The following is a 15816-nucleotide window of genomic DNA, read 5'->3' as shown; positions in this document are numbered from 1 at the left end:
CTGTAGTTGTCTGTGGGGATTTTAATATAAATCTTATGAATGAAAGTAGGCTATAAAATGAATTCCTAAATCTGTTATGTACTTTCAATCTGTTTCCATGCATACGTGAACCCACAAGCATAACATATAATACCAACAGTCTTATAGATAATATATTTTCAAATGTACAGTCCACAGAAATAGAAGTAACAAATACTGATTTGGGATTATCAGACCATAATGATCTTGTCCTCAAAATTCCTTCAATGCCATTGCAATAGAAAAAATTGTACTTCATGTATAAAAGAAAATTTTCCACTGAAAACTGTATAGAATTTACAAATATCCTAACTTGTGAGTCCTGGGCAGAATTGCTGTTCCTAACAAATACGAATGATGCATATAACACTTTTTCTTCAGTTTCCATGGGAAATTTTTAATGTACTTTCCTAAAATCGCGGTGAATGCAGACTGGTTCCCCTTCTTCCCCCTCAGTTACACTATGTCACTGATTGCTGCACAAAAACTGTCTACATGTATGCGTACACCATAATTAGTCTATCACGTAAACATTTGGGGTTACACTCATCTGATTTGAGACATTCCCACAGGTGGCCCACCAGGGCCAAACCGCACAATAGCTCTGAGTTCAGTGTGGGGCGATGGTGGGGTGGGTGGACTGCTTTGGCCTGTTGTGGGGCTGTGAACTACTGAAGGCTACGGCAGTTTTCTAGAGTTTTGATTATTTGTTCAGTGTAGCATGTTAGTGCTGTTTCTGTATTTTTACCTGCCTGGAAGCCATGCTGATTCATATTTAGTAAGTTATGGTCACTTAGATATTTGTTGAGTCTGCACTCCATTAATTTATCTATTATTTTGGAAAATGCTGGAAGGAGGGCTATTGTCTGACAGTTTTCTACCTTATGCTTGTCACCATTTTTTAATAATGGCTTCACTTCTGACATTTTCATCCTTTCTGGAAACACTCCATCGCTAAATGGTAAGTTGGTTAAGTTGGCTACGTATGCCAAGAGCCTTGCGATTTGTGCCACTGTCATTGTTATGATATAAACAGGAGCCTCATCTACTCCTACTGACATTTTAGGTTTCAAGCTCTTTACTACTCTGAACACTTCATGTTCATCTTTTGGATCTATCCTCATGCTACAAGCAACTCTTGGAAATTCAGGTTTTCCTTGGTTTGTAAATTTCAAGCTTAAAGTTGTTGCATTTATGAAATAATTGTTGATATAATTTGGAAAATCATGTTTTTTAATATTGACATTTTCTGTGTTTTTGAGAATGATATCCTGGTCTTCGCATCTCTTTCCTGTGTCAGTCTTCACAGTACCCCATATGGCTATTGATTTGTTATCAGACTGTGTTATTAAGTTGTCATTACTCATAAATTTTGCCTTAACAATTTACTTTTGAATATACCTTCTTGTAATTCTTAACATTTTCTACAAACTGTGGATCTGTAGATGTCTTGAATTTTGAATTTAGTCTCTTTAGAATTTTACAAGAAGTTTTGATGCCAACTGTTATTCAAGAACTTGGCTTTGTATTGTGATGTTATGTGATGTAATTCTTGACAGCTTTTTAGGAAAGTACATTAAAAATTTCCCATGGAAACTGAAGAAAAAGTGTTATATGCATCATTCGTATTTGTTAGGAACAGCAATTCTGCCCAGGACTCACAAGTTAGGATATTTGTAAATTCTATACAGTTTTCAGTGGAAAATTTTCTTTTATACATGAAGTACAATTTTTTCTATTGCAATGGCATTGAAGGAATTTTGAGGACAAGATCATTATGGTCTGATAATCCCAAATCAGTATTTGTTACTTCTATTTCTGTGGACTGTACATTTGAAAATATATTATCTATAAGACTGTTGGTATTATATGTTATGCTTGTGGGTTCACGTATGCATGGAAACAGATTGAAAGTACATAACAGATTTAGGAATTCATTTTATAGCCTACTTTCATTCATAAGATTTATATTAAAATCCCCACAGACAACTACAGTGGCTCTTTCAGTAAAAAGAATGTTAAGCAGTGTTTCTAATTTATTAATGAATATGTCTGTGTCCCCAGTAGGTGGTAAAGCTCTTCATTCCCATGTTCCTCTCAAACTCATCACTTACTGTAGTAAATAAGCTAAGTAGGAAATAAAAATTCAACATTTTGTATTCCTGAAACTGGAAAGTGCATATAAAAACAACAGCATTGTGTAACATAAAGTGTATTTCCAGCAATCAGGTGGTAAAATTGTAAATGTGATATAAAACTTGAAATGTAAAATTGTCTATCTCAACATACATAGGCTAATGACATAAATAAATAAAAATAAAAATAAATACATCTGAACAGCTTGGGAAAGAATATCTGGCATAACCAATAATAAAGGAAATAAAAAAAGGACACCAAAATTATTTCAAAATAAAAACAATAGTTGCAAGTTACTCATCAGCTTCAACAGGAAAAATAATGCACTACCAAAAGATGTACAAGCAGTAGCGCTACCATCAGTGGGGGAATAAAGAAGTAGATAAATAAATAATCAACAGAAGCACCAAAATTATTTCAAAACTCAAACATTTGTTGCAATTAAATCTTCAACTCCAACAGGTAGATGTGGTAGCAATATCATCAGAGGGGAATAAACAAATAAGTGAATAAATAAATAACCAATAAAAGCAGCATTGGTTAGTGTAATTAAGCACCAATGGCTAGTTAAAGTAGTGGCAAGAAAACTATATGTCTTCATCACCCTTGATCCACCAGAGTATCCAGTTCATAAGAAATAAAGAGCAACAGCTAAAAGTGGAACTGCAGACTGTATGCAGCTCACTTTTTTTTGAATAGTGCAACACTGGTTTAGCACATCTAGAATAACATATGTAGCTCCAAACTCATATAATCTCGCATGCCAGTATGGTTGAAACAGCTAAAAATGAACACTAAACTGACTAGGTGAATGTAAAGACACATATTGCTTTCATCATTGGCTATCAAAACTGTGTTGAAAACTACTTGAAAGATATAGTTCAAGTTGACAAAACAATTTTAATGATTCTTGAGTCTGTGCAGTTATTCATCTTCAGATAAAAATGAATTTCAGAATTTTTAAGTGTCCAAATAAATTATGTATGCACTGTGTTTATGTCATTTGAGCACTGGTCACACTCAGAGCAACAAATGGAACAAATAAAATAATTTTGGGTATTAGGGCATGTCATTATGAAACTAAATTGCCAACATTTTGAAAGACTTACTGTGGTCCTCTTCAGGGCAGTTAATTTCTAGATAATTGTGAATTCTTCCCCTTTGATGATATTGTGGGTACACATTTTACAAAGACATAATATGCAATACTTTACAATTTCAATACATAATGTAAGGTTATTTTCTTCAAATTATATCTTCTTTGTGCACTCCAAAAAATATGGTAGGCCACCAACCACAGATAACAGTCCCAGTGCAGGGCACTCAGCATGCAAGTAGTCAGATTTTCAATAATGATGCAATGGTCAACACCACAAATCTGGGTAATATAGGTTTCCAAATAGCAGTTGTTTTGTTGAATACCGTCACAACTTGCCAAAATCTGGTTGCATTTCTGACACAGCGATGAAGAAAACAGAGGCATTTAACATTAATCAAAATGAATGGAGGTCACAAATATCCTGCTATGTGATGAAACAAACTGTATTAGCACATGCTCAAAATCACCATCATTCCTTTGGTAACCCATTAGTTGTTTTCATAGTTAATATACATAGGTGTTGCTCGAAGAGGAATTCATCTATTCTATAAATCAGTTGTCATTTATGTATGCCTTCCATCTGAGTTTAAAAGGAAGTAATCCATAATTTAGCCCACCCGGTTAGCCATGCGGTCTAATGTGCTGCTTCCCGAGGAGGAAGGCACGCCAGTCCCTGGCATGAATCCACCCGGCAGATTAGTGTCAAGGTCCAGTGTGCCGGCCAACCTGTGGATGGTTTTTTAAGGTGGTTTTCCATCCATCACAGTTAATGCAGGCTGGTTCCCCTTATTCCCCCTCAGTTACACTATGTCACTGACTGCTGCACAAAAACTGTCTACATGTATGCGTACACCATAATTAGTCTATCACGCAAACATTTGGGGTTAACATTTGGGGTTACACTCATCTGATATGAGACATTCCCACGGGTGGCCCACTGGGGCCAAACTGCACAATAGCTCTGGGTTCAGTGTGGGGCGATGGTGGGGTGGGTGGACTGCTTTGGCCTGTTGTGGGGCTGTGAACTACTGAGGGCTATGGCAGGACGAAGCCTCTCCATTGTTTTTAGGTTACCTGTTTAATACATAATACACAATACACAATCAATAATTTAATTTCTTGCTGTAACCTAAAGTAAATCATTTCCGATAGTGTACACTTGTATCATCCAGAAAGAGAACAGTTTTTAAAGGCTTTTTGAAATAATTTATGTAGGTCAAGAACATCAGTGGGTCAGGTTCCAAATGGCGTGACACTCCATATTTAATCTCTTTTCACTCTGAATTTAGTTTTACTTCCTTGTTATCATTTATTAATATGACCCTCTGTTCTCTGTTATTACGATATGACCCAACCCATGGAAGTAAGATGCATTTTACATCACAAAATCCTAATTTCTCTAGCTGAACTTTATGGTCTACAAAATTAGCTAGCTCAGTAATTTCAAAGAAAATGACTAACACAGTAATCTTAATTGTGTTTGTGAGATCATATAATGCTTTCCAGTACTGAACCCTTCACAGGAGTGTGAGAGCAGCTGGAGAGGAGGATTATGGGTTTATTCTCAGAGGTCATTTGCATATCTTTATGACTGAAGGCAGACAGATTAAATTTTGGCAAAATACAATTCATACAAGTAATTGATTTTCTCAGAACCTATATTTATAACCTGTATAAATATAGAACCTTGTTAAATTGATAGCTCTCTGTTCTAACCTCATCAATGTCTTCTGTCCTTATCAATGCTTTTGTGATGAAAAAGAAGAGCATAAAAATAATTATGGTGTCCCAGATATTACCCATGTATCTAGTATCATCCACACCTGTTCTGGAGGCAATATGCACATCATTTTTGATTTCATGTAGACATAACTGTCAGGTTTGGGATTCTACAGGGTGATTCAAAAGTCATGTCCCATACAACAAACCTGGTATTAAAAGAGATAGTGAAAACTACAACAAGAGGAATGACCCACCATCACACCATCAAAATGACCAGCCACGTGCAGTGCACGGAACCACATGGCTGGTTGCCTATCAGGCAACTAATTAATTTAGGCTGACAGAAGGGCATTAAAGGGGCACTAGTTACCACAACCATGTAATGTGATGCTGTTCTGCAACATAGTGACTTGAACAGAAATTTACACTGTCAGAAGAAGGCAGAGATGGTTCTTATTCACATGGCAGACTTGACTCAATGGGAAGCAGCAGCAGAATACTACAGGTAACATTGGAACCAATGTAAGCCTAATCATAAAATGATTGGCCATTTAATGGATGTTTCAGACAATCATGCACAGTAACACAGGATAAGTACTAGCTAAGGTGATGGTGAACCGAAGTCCATCAGCAAGCAGGTACTGCAGGAATGAATCATGAGCCAAGCCTCCATGTCCAGGATACTATCCTCATACCGAGCGAGGTGGCGCAGTGGTTAGCACACTGGACTCGCATTCGGGAGGACGACGGTTCAATCCCGTCTCCGGCCATCCTGATTTAGGTTTTCCGTGATTTCCCTAAATCGTTTCAGGCAAATGCCGGGATGGTTCCTTTGAAAGGGCACGGCCGATTTCCTTCCCAATCCTTCCCTAACCCGAGCTTGCGCTCCGTCTCTAATGACCTCGTTGTCGACGGGACGTTAAACACTAACCACCACCACTATCCTCTAATCATTTCCACCTTTATGGAATTTACTTTGTGCAAGAACTCCACAGTGACGATACTGACAGCAATTCTGTGAAAGGCTTACAGAAAGATGCACACACTAGCAGAACCTTGAAACTGACATTTCTTTCCACAATGAAGTTAGTTTCCTTTCCAATGAGAGTGAATAGACATAATGCTGTCTATTGGGCAAATGGCAATCTTGATTTTGTTGTCAAGGCATACACTCAGACTAATCCTAGTTTAAGTGTGTGGTGTGGCTTACACAGAGATTTTCTCATTGGTCCTATATTTTTTAACATCTTGCTCATTGCTGCATCCTACAGACAACATTTTGAACAAACATCGCTACCCTATTTGGATGGTCTTTCTGTTGAACAGGGATGTACATATTCCTTCCAGTAGAATAGCACACCCACACAATTCAGATGAAATGTCTGCCATATCCTGGATGAGGTTCTTCCTGAGCATTTGGTTGGCAAATGGGATCTGCTGGAATGGCCAACTAGGTCACCATCCCTGACACTACTGGACTTTTTCCTTTGGGAGCACCTCAAGTCTACAGTGGATACCAACATACCAAGAACATTAACTGACTTGCAGGAGAATATCACCAGAGCCTGTACGGAAATACCAACAGTGACATTACAGTCAGTGTCCATCAGTGTGAGACACTGCATTCACATGTATCTTATGCAGGATAGCAGTCAATCAGCACACCTTCTGCATTAGTGGTACTTTCAAACAACTGAGTCACCACTGACTGACAATATATCATTTTGTTTGCATGATTAAAGCACATCAGTAGCATGTATTCATTTCTTTGTATCTTCACTATCTCCACTAATTACAACTTTTGTCATATGGGCCAAGACAGCTTAATCACCATTGTTGATTATGTCCTATGGGACATGACTTTGAATCTCACTGTATACATATGGCACTATCATGGAGCATTTTACCAATGAGATACAAGACCAAGATGAATTTAGGAGTTTCCCAAGCTTATTCATCATTTCTTAAACCTATGTTCTGTCTTGGAGAATGATCAGGTAAATGTAAGCCAACCTTCCTTCTGATGATACAATTTTAAAGGGGAAGAAATGGAGAACTGAACAGTATAATACTTTGAAAAATGTCTTTTGAATTACTACTTCTTGTGTAAGTGTACTAACAGAGTCATGTGCAAAATATCACCAACACAAGCCCATTCTCAGGTACATGCAGTATTGTGAGCATTCATATTGTAGATTTCATGCCCAAGTACCCTGCAGATTTTCAGCTGTTTTATCTCAAGCAGTTTAACACATATTCATTGTCATATTACAATACATAAGTATTCCAATATGTGAAATGATATAAAAAAAGTTATATAAGTTATATACAGTCACAACAAATTTTCAAGCTATATGTCATGCTGTAAGGAATTAAGAATTGGAAATGGTGAAAGCTGCAGAAACATTTTGAGTACCAAGGTCAACTGTATGACAAAATATTGGAAAATTAAGGAAGTAACTACATTAGAAATAAAGAAGGACAGGAAAAAAAAAACAGATGCAGACAGTAGATATTGTTTTAAAAAAGTTAATTCATCACTGAATCAATATGGAAAAGACTTTGTTTGCCATAACTGGGACTGAAATAAAGCAGATGGCTTATCAACTAGACTTGAGGAAGAATCTTCCCTACTCATTTTCAAGTGCAAATGACAAAGTTGTGCAAAATTAATTGGTGTTATTTCTGACAAGGACTCTAGTGTTGTCAGTCAGAATTACTTGGAGTATCTCAAGACCAAGGATCTTAGAATTCACTGAAAAAGTGTGTTTTTCACCTCCTTCTCAGTTCTTTAAAAGGTAAGTACATATTTCACAAGCTTAAACTCACTGTGAACATCACCTGCTGATCAATATGCCCTTTCCCATTCTCAATGATCATTTTGCATATTTATATAAAACTCCTGCCATGCCCCTGGACCAGAGTGGTCCAAATTTGACACACACACTCCTTGCACCAAGAGGACCAATACAGTGAGGGTATTGCCCTGCTTTGCAGGAGAGCCTGCTCCTCAGATGCAAGAAACAATTTTCTAGACTCAAACATAGGCTGCCCAGCACAACAGGTATATTGTGTTGGAATAATATCAGCCTGCTTTGCATGTCAGCCGACACATCATGGGAAATAATGTTTCATATAGGCTGTGCTGCACAAGAGGTGTGTTGTGGATATAGTACCAGCCTGCTTTACTGACCTCCTTTGCAGAGGATACATGTGTAGATGGACATGCTGAAATGGGTATAAGAGGAGATGGAGAAAGGGGGGGCAGGAGGAGATGGACAGGGTGAGAGGGATGCAGGAGGGTATGAGTAAGAACAGAGGGGGCACGTGGGGGTTGTAAAGAGAGGGAGGGGGAGGAAGAGATAAACAAAGAAGGGGAGGACAAGATGGGCAGAGAGGGGGGGAGGAGTAGATGGATAAAAAGTGGGGAAGAAAGAGGAGATGGGCTGAGAGGTGGAAGGAGTAGATGGACAGATAGGGAGGTGAGGAGGCGATGGACAGGAAGGGGGGAGGAGGAGATGGAGCAAAAGATGTGCACATTATTCGTGACATACCAGCACACAGGTGAAGCTGTGGGAAAAATGCTAGTTTATACACTAGCTGAAAGACCTGGCATTGATTGAGTATTAATTTTGCTAATTTTCTTATAGAAATGAAAACAAAATATGAACTGTGTTTGTAGTGTCATACAGGAAACATTTTGAAACACTTTCTGTATGCTGGACACAGCTGCTTCGCTTGTCTACAATGCAATTTTGTAAATGTCAGTATGACAATGCCTCTGTATAGTTATTTATAACTGCTATTGTTTTCATTTAAAACTATTTGCACTTTGCAGTTGAAAGCTGTCAAAAGTGCTGCCACAAGTCATGGATTTCCTTAAGTTGACTCAACTTTAAGAGAGGCTTAGTAGTAAAGAATAAACATATTGAAACTTCATGCACAATGTGGCATTTTTTTCATGTCTCTCATTGTTTATGAAGTTACATCTCTTGAACTATGTGTTGCCCAATAATATATTTGTTTAGGTACATTTGGCAGAATATGTGAATATCATCCATGAAATTGTTGCGAACAGAGTTAGTAGCAAAGAAGTAATAAATTTAATCATCATCATAATGTGGCAGCTTTTCTTGTATCTCATTGTTTATATTGTCATATCTCCTGAACTATGGTGGATAGCTGGTTCTTATCCCCACAGCAATTGTTTCCTGACAGTGAGGGATAGGTGTATCAAGTTTGGTTGAAATCCGTCCAATGGTTTAGGAGGAGATATGGAACATGCACTCATACATGCATCCATTTCAATAATACGTATGGTTGTACAAACCACTAGAATAAAATGAGGAAGAGGTGAAAGCTGGATGCAGTTAGGAAATGTGATACAGTCTCATTCATATGACACTACACTGTACACGTTGAAAGCTAACAGACTAACAAACATATTCAGTGATCTTGAGTTGAGTCTAACCTTTATCGTGTCTCCTTCAGAGAAGGGCAGCTCTTCTTCACATGCGTCAGGATTAGGAGACATGGTTGTTGGGTCATAATCAAAGAGCGCAACAAACCAGCGTGTGCGCTTGTCACGAGGAGGTGGAGGACCCCGTCCCCCTGGAGGAGGGGGTCCTCTGTAGGCTGGGTGGCCTGCATGCCGAGCTCTTGGATCGCCACGCATTACACCATCCATGTAGTATTGGTCCCTAAGAAGAGAATCAATGAATAGCAGTAACATGAGTTTAGTTTCTGGGGAGTACAACTGTTTTGAAAGTATGATACCAAGTATGTTTCTTGTAATGGATATAAATTTTTGCAAGCACATACACTCAGACAAACATCTGAATATATAAGAAGGCCCATAATTTTCATGAAACACTCTAAAGACCATCACTACTGTAGAACATCTGAATAATTAAATCTATGAACTTTCTGAACACAATGCTCTTCAACTGGAAGACTAGATGAACAGTACATGGAGTGACATAAAAAAAAGAAGAAGCATTCATTATGATTTGTAAATAAGTTACACGCTAAATGGATCATAATGGAGGATTAGTCATTTCAATTTATGTTTCTAAAACACAATATTACACAGGTACCAGCAGACTGTGAAAAATGGAATCACTGACAAGCCACCGTACAGAATACATACTTAGGAATCAGGATTAAGGGAGGACTTTCTTCTTTATGCTCTCATCCTCTGTTTCAGTGAACCCCTAACTATAGAGCTTGAGATATTTTTCATGTTGTAAATTAACCATCTTTTTCTTGCTGTGATAGTAATATTTGATTTACCATAACTTGTGAGATATTTTTGTCTTAATATGTGAATGAGTAAAAAATACACTTACAGGGATGCTATTTTGTATGTGGTAATAAATGGTAGCATACAGAAGTAATTTTAGAAAACATTAACATCCTTGCACTATTACTTCTTTGAAGGTCATTGTTGAGTAAGCTAATGCTTTGTATGAAGGGCACATGTATTGTTGAATATCTACATCTTATTTCTGCAAAACACTGTGAAGTCATAACGGAGGGTACATAATATTTTATCAGTTATTTGTGTTTCTTCCTGTGCCATTCATGTGTGGAGCATGAGAAGAATGAGTGTTTAAATGCCTCTATGTCTAGTTAAATTAATCTTTTCTTGTCCTCATGACTCCTATGAGAATGACACTTAGGTGGTTATAGTATATTCATCATTTAAAGCTGTTTCTTGAAACTTTTTACGTAGGCTTTCTGGGGATAGTTTACATCTATCAGCAAGAGTCTGCCAGTTCAGTTACTTCAGCATCTCTGTGACACTCTCCCATGGGTCAAGCAAACCTGTGAGCATTTGTGCTCTCTTTCTCTGTATATGATCAATATCTCCAGCTAGTCCTATTGGGTAAAAGTTCCACGCATTTGAGCAGTATTCTAGCATTGGTTGCATGGCTGATTTTTAAGCAATCTCCTTTGTAGACAGACTGCATATCCCCAGTATTCTACCAATAAACTATAATAATCTTCTTTGTAGACAGATTGCATTTCCCCAGTATTCTACCAATAAACTATAATCAACCACCTGCTTTACCCACAACTTAGCCTATGTGGTCATTCCATTTCATATCCCTACGAAGCCTTACAGCCAGGTATTTATATGAGTTGGCTGATTACAACTATGATTCACTGATATTGTGGTTATAGGATACCACATTTTTTTGCTTTTTGAAGTGAAGTGAACAACTTTATCTTTCTGAACATTTAAAGCATATTACCAATGTTTGCACCACTTTGAAATCTTATCAAGATTTGACTGAATATTTATGCAGCTTCCTTCAGACAGTACTTCATTATACATAACTGCAACATCTGCAAAAAGTCTGAGGTTCATATTATCATTGTGTTTGAGGTCATTAATATACCGGGTGATCAAAAAGTCAGTATAAATTTGAAAACTTAATAAACCACGGAATAATGTAGATAGAGAGGTAAAAATTGACACACATGCTTGGAATGACATGGGGTTTTATTAGAACCACCCCATATTGCTAGACGCATGAAAGATCTCTTGTGCGCGTCGTTTGGTGATGATTGTGTGCTCAGCCAACACTTTCGTCATGCTTGGCCTCCCAGGTCCCCAGACCTCAGTGCATGTGATTATTTTCTTTGGGGTTACCTGAAGTCGCAAGTGTATCATAATCGACTGACATCTCTAGGGATGCTGAAAGACAACATCTGACGCCAATGCCTCACCAAAACTCCGGACATGCTTTACAGAGCTGTTCACAACATTATTTCTCGACTACAGCTATTGTTGAGGAATGATGCTGGACATATTCAGCATTTCCTGTAAAGAACTTCATCTTTGCTTTGTCTTACTTTGTTATGCTAATTATTGCTATTCTGATCAGATAAAGCGCTATCTGTCGGAAATTTTTTGAACTTCTGTATCTTTTTGGTTCTAATAAAACCCCATGTCATTCCAAGCATGTGTGTCAATTTGTACCTGTCTATCTACATTACTCCGTGATTTATTCGGTTTTCAAATTTATACTGACTTTTTGATCACCCGGTACAACATGAATGTGAATATGATCCACTCATACTTAACTTGAGCAACTATTGAGAAAAAATTCCATTTTTGAAAGCAACACAGATCTAACTGAATACTTTCCACTGAAAAGATTAAGTTTAGGCACTATGGAGTTTAAGTCTATGGCCATGGATGTGATTAAAAAATTGTCAACATTTCAACTAATATTATGCTCTGAGATGGACAACTATGAAATCAGTATAACTGCCTGTGCACATAACATGCAATCCAGAGACCAAAGAGTTGTGAATTGTTACTGTATTTTGGTTTTCAAAAAGTCTTTTTGAAGTAATTGATTTAATTCAGTCAATGCAGGAGTAATGAGTGTACAAATATGTTGATTAAGCCTACAAATACTCCATTTACAAAGAGGTATGAAGTGCTCAGTGCCTACAGTGCTTCTAATATTCTTGAGCATAGTCAAAGTTTGAATGTAATGAATTTCCTTGAGACAGACAAGTGTCTGTTCACAAGTCACCATAGATTTAGAAAGCATCACTTATGTGAAACTCAGTTTGTCATTTCCTCGCATGATATTCTGCAAACTATGAATGGAAGGAACAGGCAGATTCCGCATTACTAGATTTCTGGGAAGTGTTCGACACAGTGTCCCACTGCAGACTGTTAATGAAGGTCTGAGCATATGGACTAAGTTCTTACATAAGTAAGTGGCTTGAAGAGATCTTAAGTAATAGAATCAAGTATGTTTTCAAGGACGGTGAGTATTTATCAGAGATATGGGTATCATCGGGTGTGCTCCAGGAAAGTGTGGCATGCCCACTCTTGTTCTCTATATACATAAGCAATTTGACAGATGTACTGTGCAAAAAGCTATGACTGTTTAATGATGATGCTGTAATGTATGGGAAAGTGTCATCATTGAGTGACTGTAAGAGAACACAGGACGACTTTGACATAATTTATGTTTGATGTGATGAATGACAGCCGATTGTAAATGTAAAAAAAAAATGTAAATTAATGCAAATGAGTTGCAAAAACAATCGTGTAATGGTTCAATACAGTACTAGTCATGTCTTGCTTGACACAGTCATCTTGAATAAATCTTTAGATGTAGCACTGCAAAGCAATACGAAATGGAATGAGCACATAAAAATGGTAGTAGGAAAGGTGAATGGTTGACTTTGGTCTATTTGGAGAATTCTAGGACAGTGCCCTCTAATGTTCAAATAAAATATCAATAGTGTGCTCTGAACACATTCATGTTGATTAACTACCTAGGCATAACGTTGCAAAGCAATATGAAATGGAATGAGCACATACAGTTGGTAGTAGCAAAAATAAATGGCCAGCTTCAGTTTATTGGGAAAATTTACTGGGAGAATCCTAGGAAAATGTATCTCACCTACAAAAAAAGACCATATATAGAACACTAGTGCAATCCAGTTGTAGACAGTTCTTTTTCCTCACTCCATTTATGAGCAGGACAGGAAAGGGATGACCAGTAGTGTTAGAAGGTACCATCCACCACACACTGTGTGGTAACTTGCAGTGTATGTATGTACATGTATGTTAAGATGTAAAGATACTAGAGTACTACCTGCCACAGTAGCTTTTCTCCAGAAGATTACTTCTAAACATTAAAATGTGCTGTTGTTCCTGTTACCCAAAATATCCACACACGTAAGTCAGATTCTAACTGCTCAAGAAGCTCGTGGTTTTTGATAATAATCTGGAACATAGATCCTTTCTTCTGGAAATGAAGTTGAAATTAAGAGGGCAACAGGTTTCTCCAAGCCTGGGTATGTAATAAGAAAACATGTCCATTTGGAGGAAATCAGTAGGTTGTTGTTGAATACCTTCACTGCACATTTCAGAGCTGTAAATAACATATGAAACAGCAGCTGCTTGCTCAGAACTAAAGAATGCTTGAATTATCTGATAAAGACAAGGGCTATCTATGTAAACATTATTTACTGCTTTGGTCAATTGCAAACAAAGAGATTATTGCCATGGAACAATTTAGGAATAGAAGAGACAACTCACCAAAAGGCAGAAGCGCAGCGTCATCAATAGGCACACAAACAAAAGGTACGGAGCTTGGCTATCTTTTGGAATTTACTTCTTTCTACCTGTAGGTAAAATATGCACACAAATGCCCACACACTCACTCACATGCTCATGCCTGTCTCCCTACATTGTGCTTAGTTGACTGCCAGCTCTTTACTGGCACACAATGAGTGTACTGTGGTGAGGTGGGGATGTGGGGTGAGGTAGGGTGAGAGATGGAGAAAGGCACGAGGCAGGGAGGGGGTTGTGGAGAAGCATCTAGCAGCTCAAAGGGGAGTTGGGAGCCATCTGTGGTTTCATGTTTCAGGTAGAGAGAGCAGGTGAAAGATTTCATAGACTAGGCCCTGAGATAACAGTACACAATTAGCTGAAGTGGGGAGACAAATTGGGCAGGGTTACAGGGCAGGGGATGCTGTACACACACACACACACACACACACACACACACACACACACACACACACACACATTCATTCTAGTTGACAGCTGGCTGGTTGTCAGACCAATGTGAAATGCTGTGCAGTGGTGGCAGCAAGGCTGGTATATCTTGGCTGCTTTCTCAGGTGGCCTGGCTTCTGATGGGATAGGATGAGCCTGTAATGGGACTGGAGTAAGTGGTACTGTGTGGGTGAAATGGGCAGGTCTTGCATCTGGGTCTCCCACAGGGGTATGATCCCTGTGGCAAGGGGTAGGGGGTGGGAGTGTCATAGGGACAGATGAGGATGTTGTGGATGTTAGGTGAGTGTCGGAACACCAGTTTGAGAGGGGTTGAAAGTATCTTAGATGTGATGTCACTCATTTCAGGGCATGATGATAGATAATCAACGCCCTGATGAAGGATGTGGTTCAATTGTTCCAGTACGAGGTGGTACTGGATGATGAGGGAGGCACTTCTTTGTGATTGGTTCTTGGGATGGATGTTAGGTTCAGGTGTGTGTGAGGATATGGCATGGGAAATCTGTTTGTGAATTAGGTCTGGAGGGTACTGCCTGGTTGGGAAGATCTTTGTGAGGTCTTCAGTGTACTGGGCAAGAGAGTTATCATCACTGCAGATGCATCTACTACAGATGGCCGGGCTGTATTTGAGGGATCCTTCGCTGTGGAAGTGGTGGCAGCTGTCAAAGTGCAGGTACTGTTGGTAACTGGTGGGTTTGTTGTGGTCCAAGGTGTGGATGCAGCCATCTGAGAGGATGAAGTCAACATCTAGGAAGGTGGCAGGATGGGTGGAGGTGGGTCAGGTGAAGCGGATGGGAGAGAAGATGTTTAGGTCGTGGAGGAATGAGGATAAGATGTTCTGGCCTTGGGTGTAGTTATAAAATGTAATCAATAAACCTGAAGCAGACCATGGGTTTAGGGTTCTGGGAAGCTATGAATGTTTCCTCTAGGTGGCCCATGAAGAGGCTGACATAAGATGGGTAGAAAGTAGTTGGTTAGGCATACAAGGAATGAGGTGGTGGGTCTGGAATCTACAGGGTGATGGAAGAGGTAGTGTTCAGTCATGGCAAGGATGTTGGTGCATAGGGAGGTTAAATCCACAGTGACAAGTCAGGATCTGTGACGCAAGCTTGTGGGGATGGTGGAGAGCCGATGCAGGTAGTGGTTGGTGTCTTTAATGTGGAGGGCTAGATTTTGGAGAACTGGCTGGAGTGACTACCTGGCAGAGGGCCTCCACCAGTTATCCAACACCTCCAAGTACAAGCTCTGCCAGAGTGACCCCATGCCAGAAGTCAAACACAAG

General features: G+C 38.8%; 1 protein-coding gene across 1 annotated transcript in view; it reads right to left on the bottom strand.

Moving 5' to 3' along the window:
• Positions 1–15816, bottom strand: part of LOC126419496 (RIMS-binding protein 2-like) — a 178579-nt gene that overhangs the window by 11952 nt on the left and 150811 nt on the right. The window contains exon 2 of the mRNA XM_050086686.1: positions 9447–9675. Within this exon, the coding sequence (XP_049942643.1) occupies positions 9447–9675 (229 nt within the window). The remainder of the gene's footprint in view (positions 1–9446; positions 9676–15816) is intronic.

This window comes from Schistocerca serialis, chromosome 9 (genome assembly GCF_023864345.2).
Source record: "Schistocerca serialis cubense isolate TAMUIC-IGC-003099 chromosome 9, iqSchSeri2.2, whole genome shotgun sequence".
In the NCBI taxonomy this organism is placed as follows: Eukaryota; Metazoa; Arthropoda; class Insecta; order Orthoptera; family Acrididae; genus Schistocerca; species Schistocerca serialis.
This window is presented reverse-complemented; position numbering and strand designations above follow the sequence as displayed.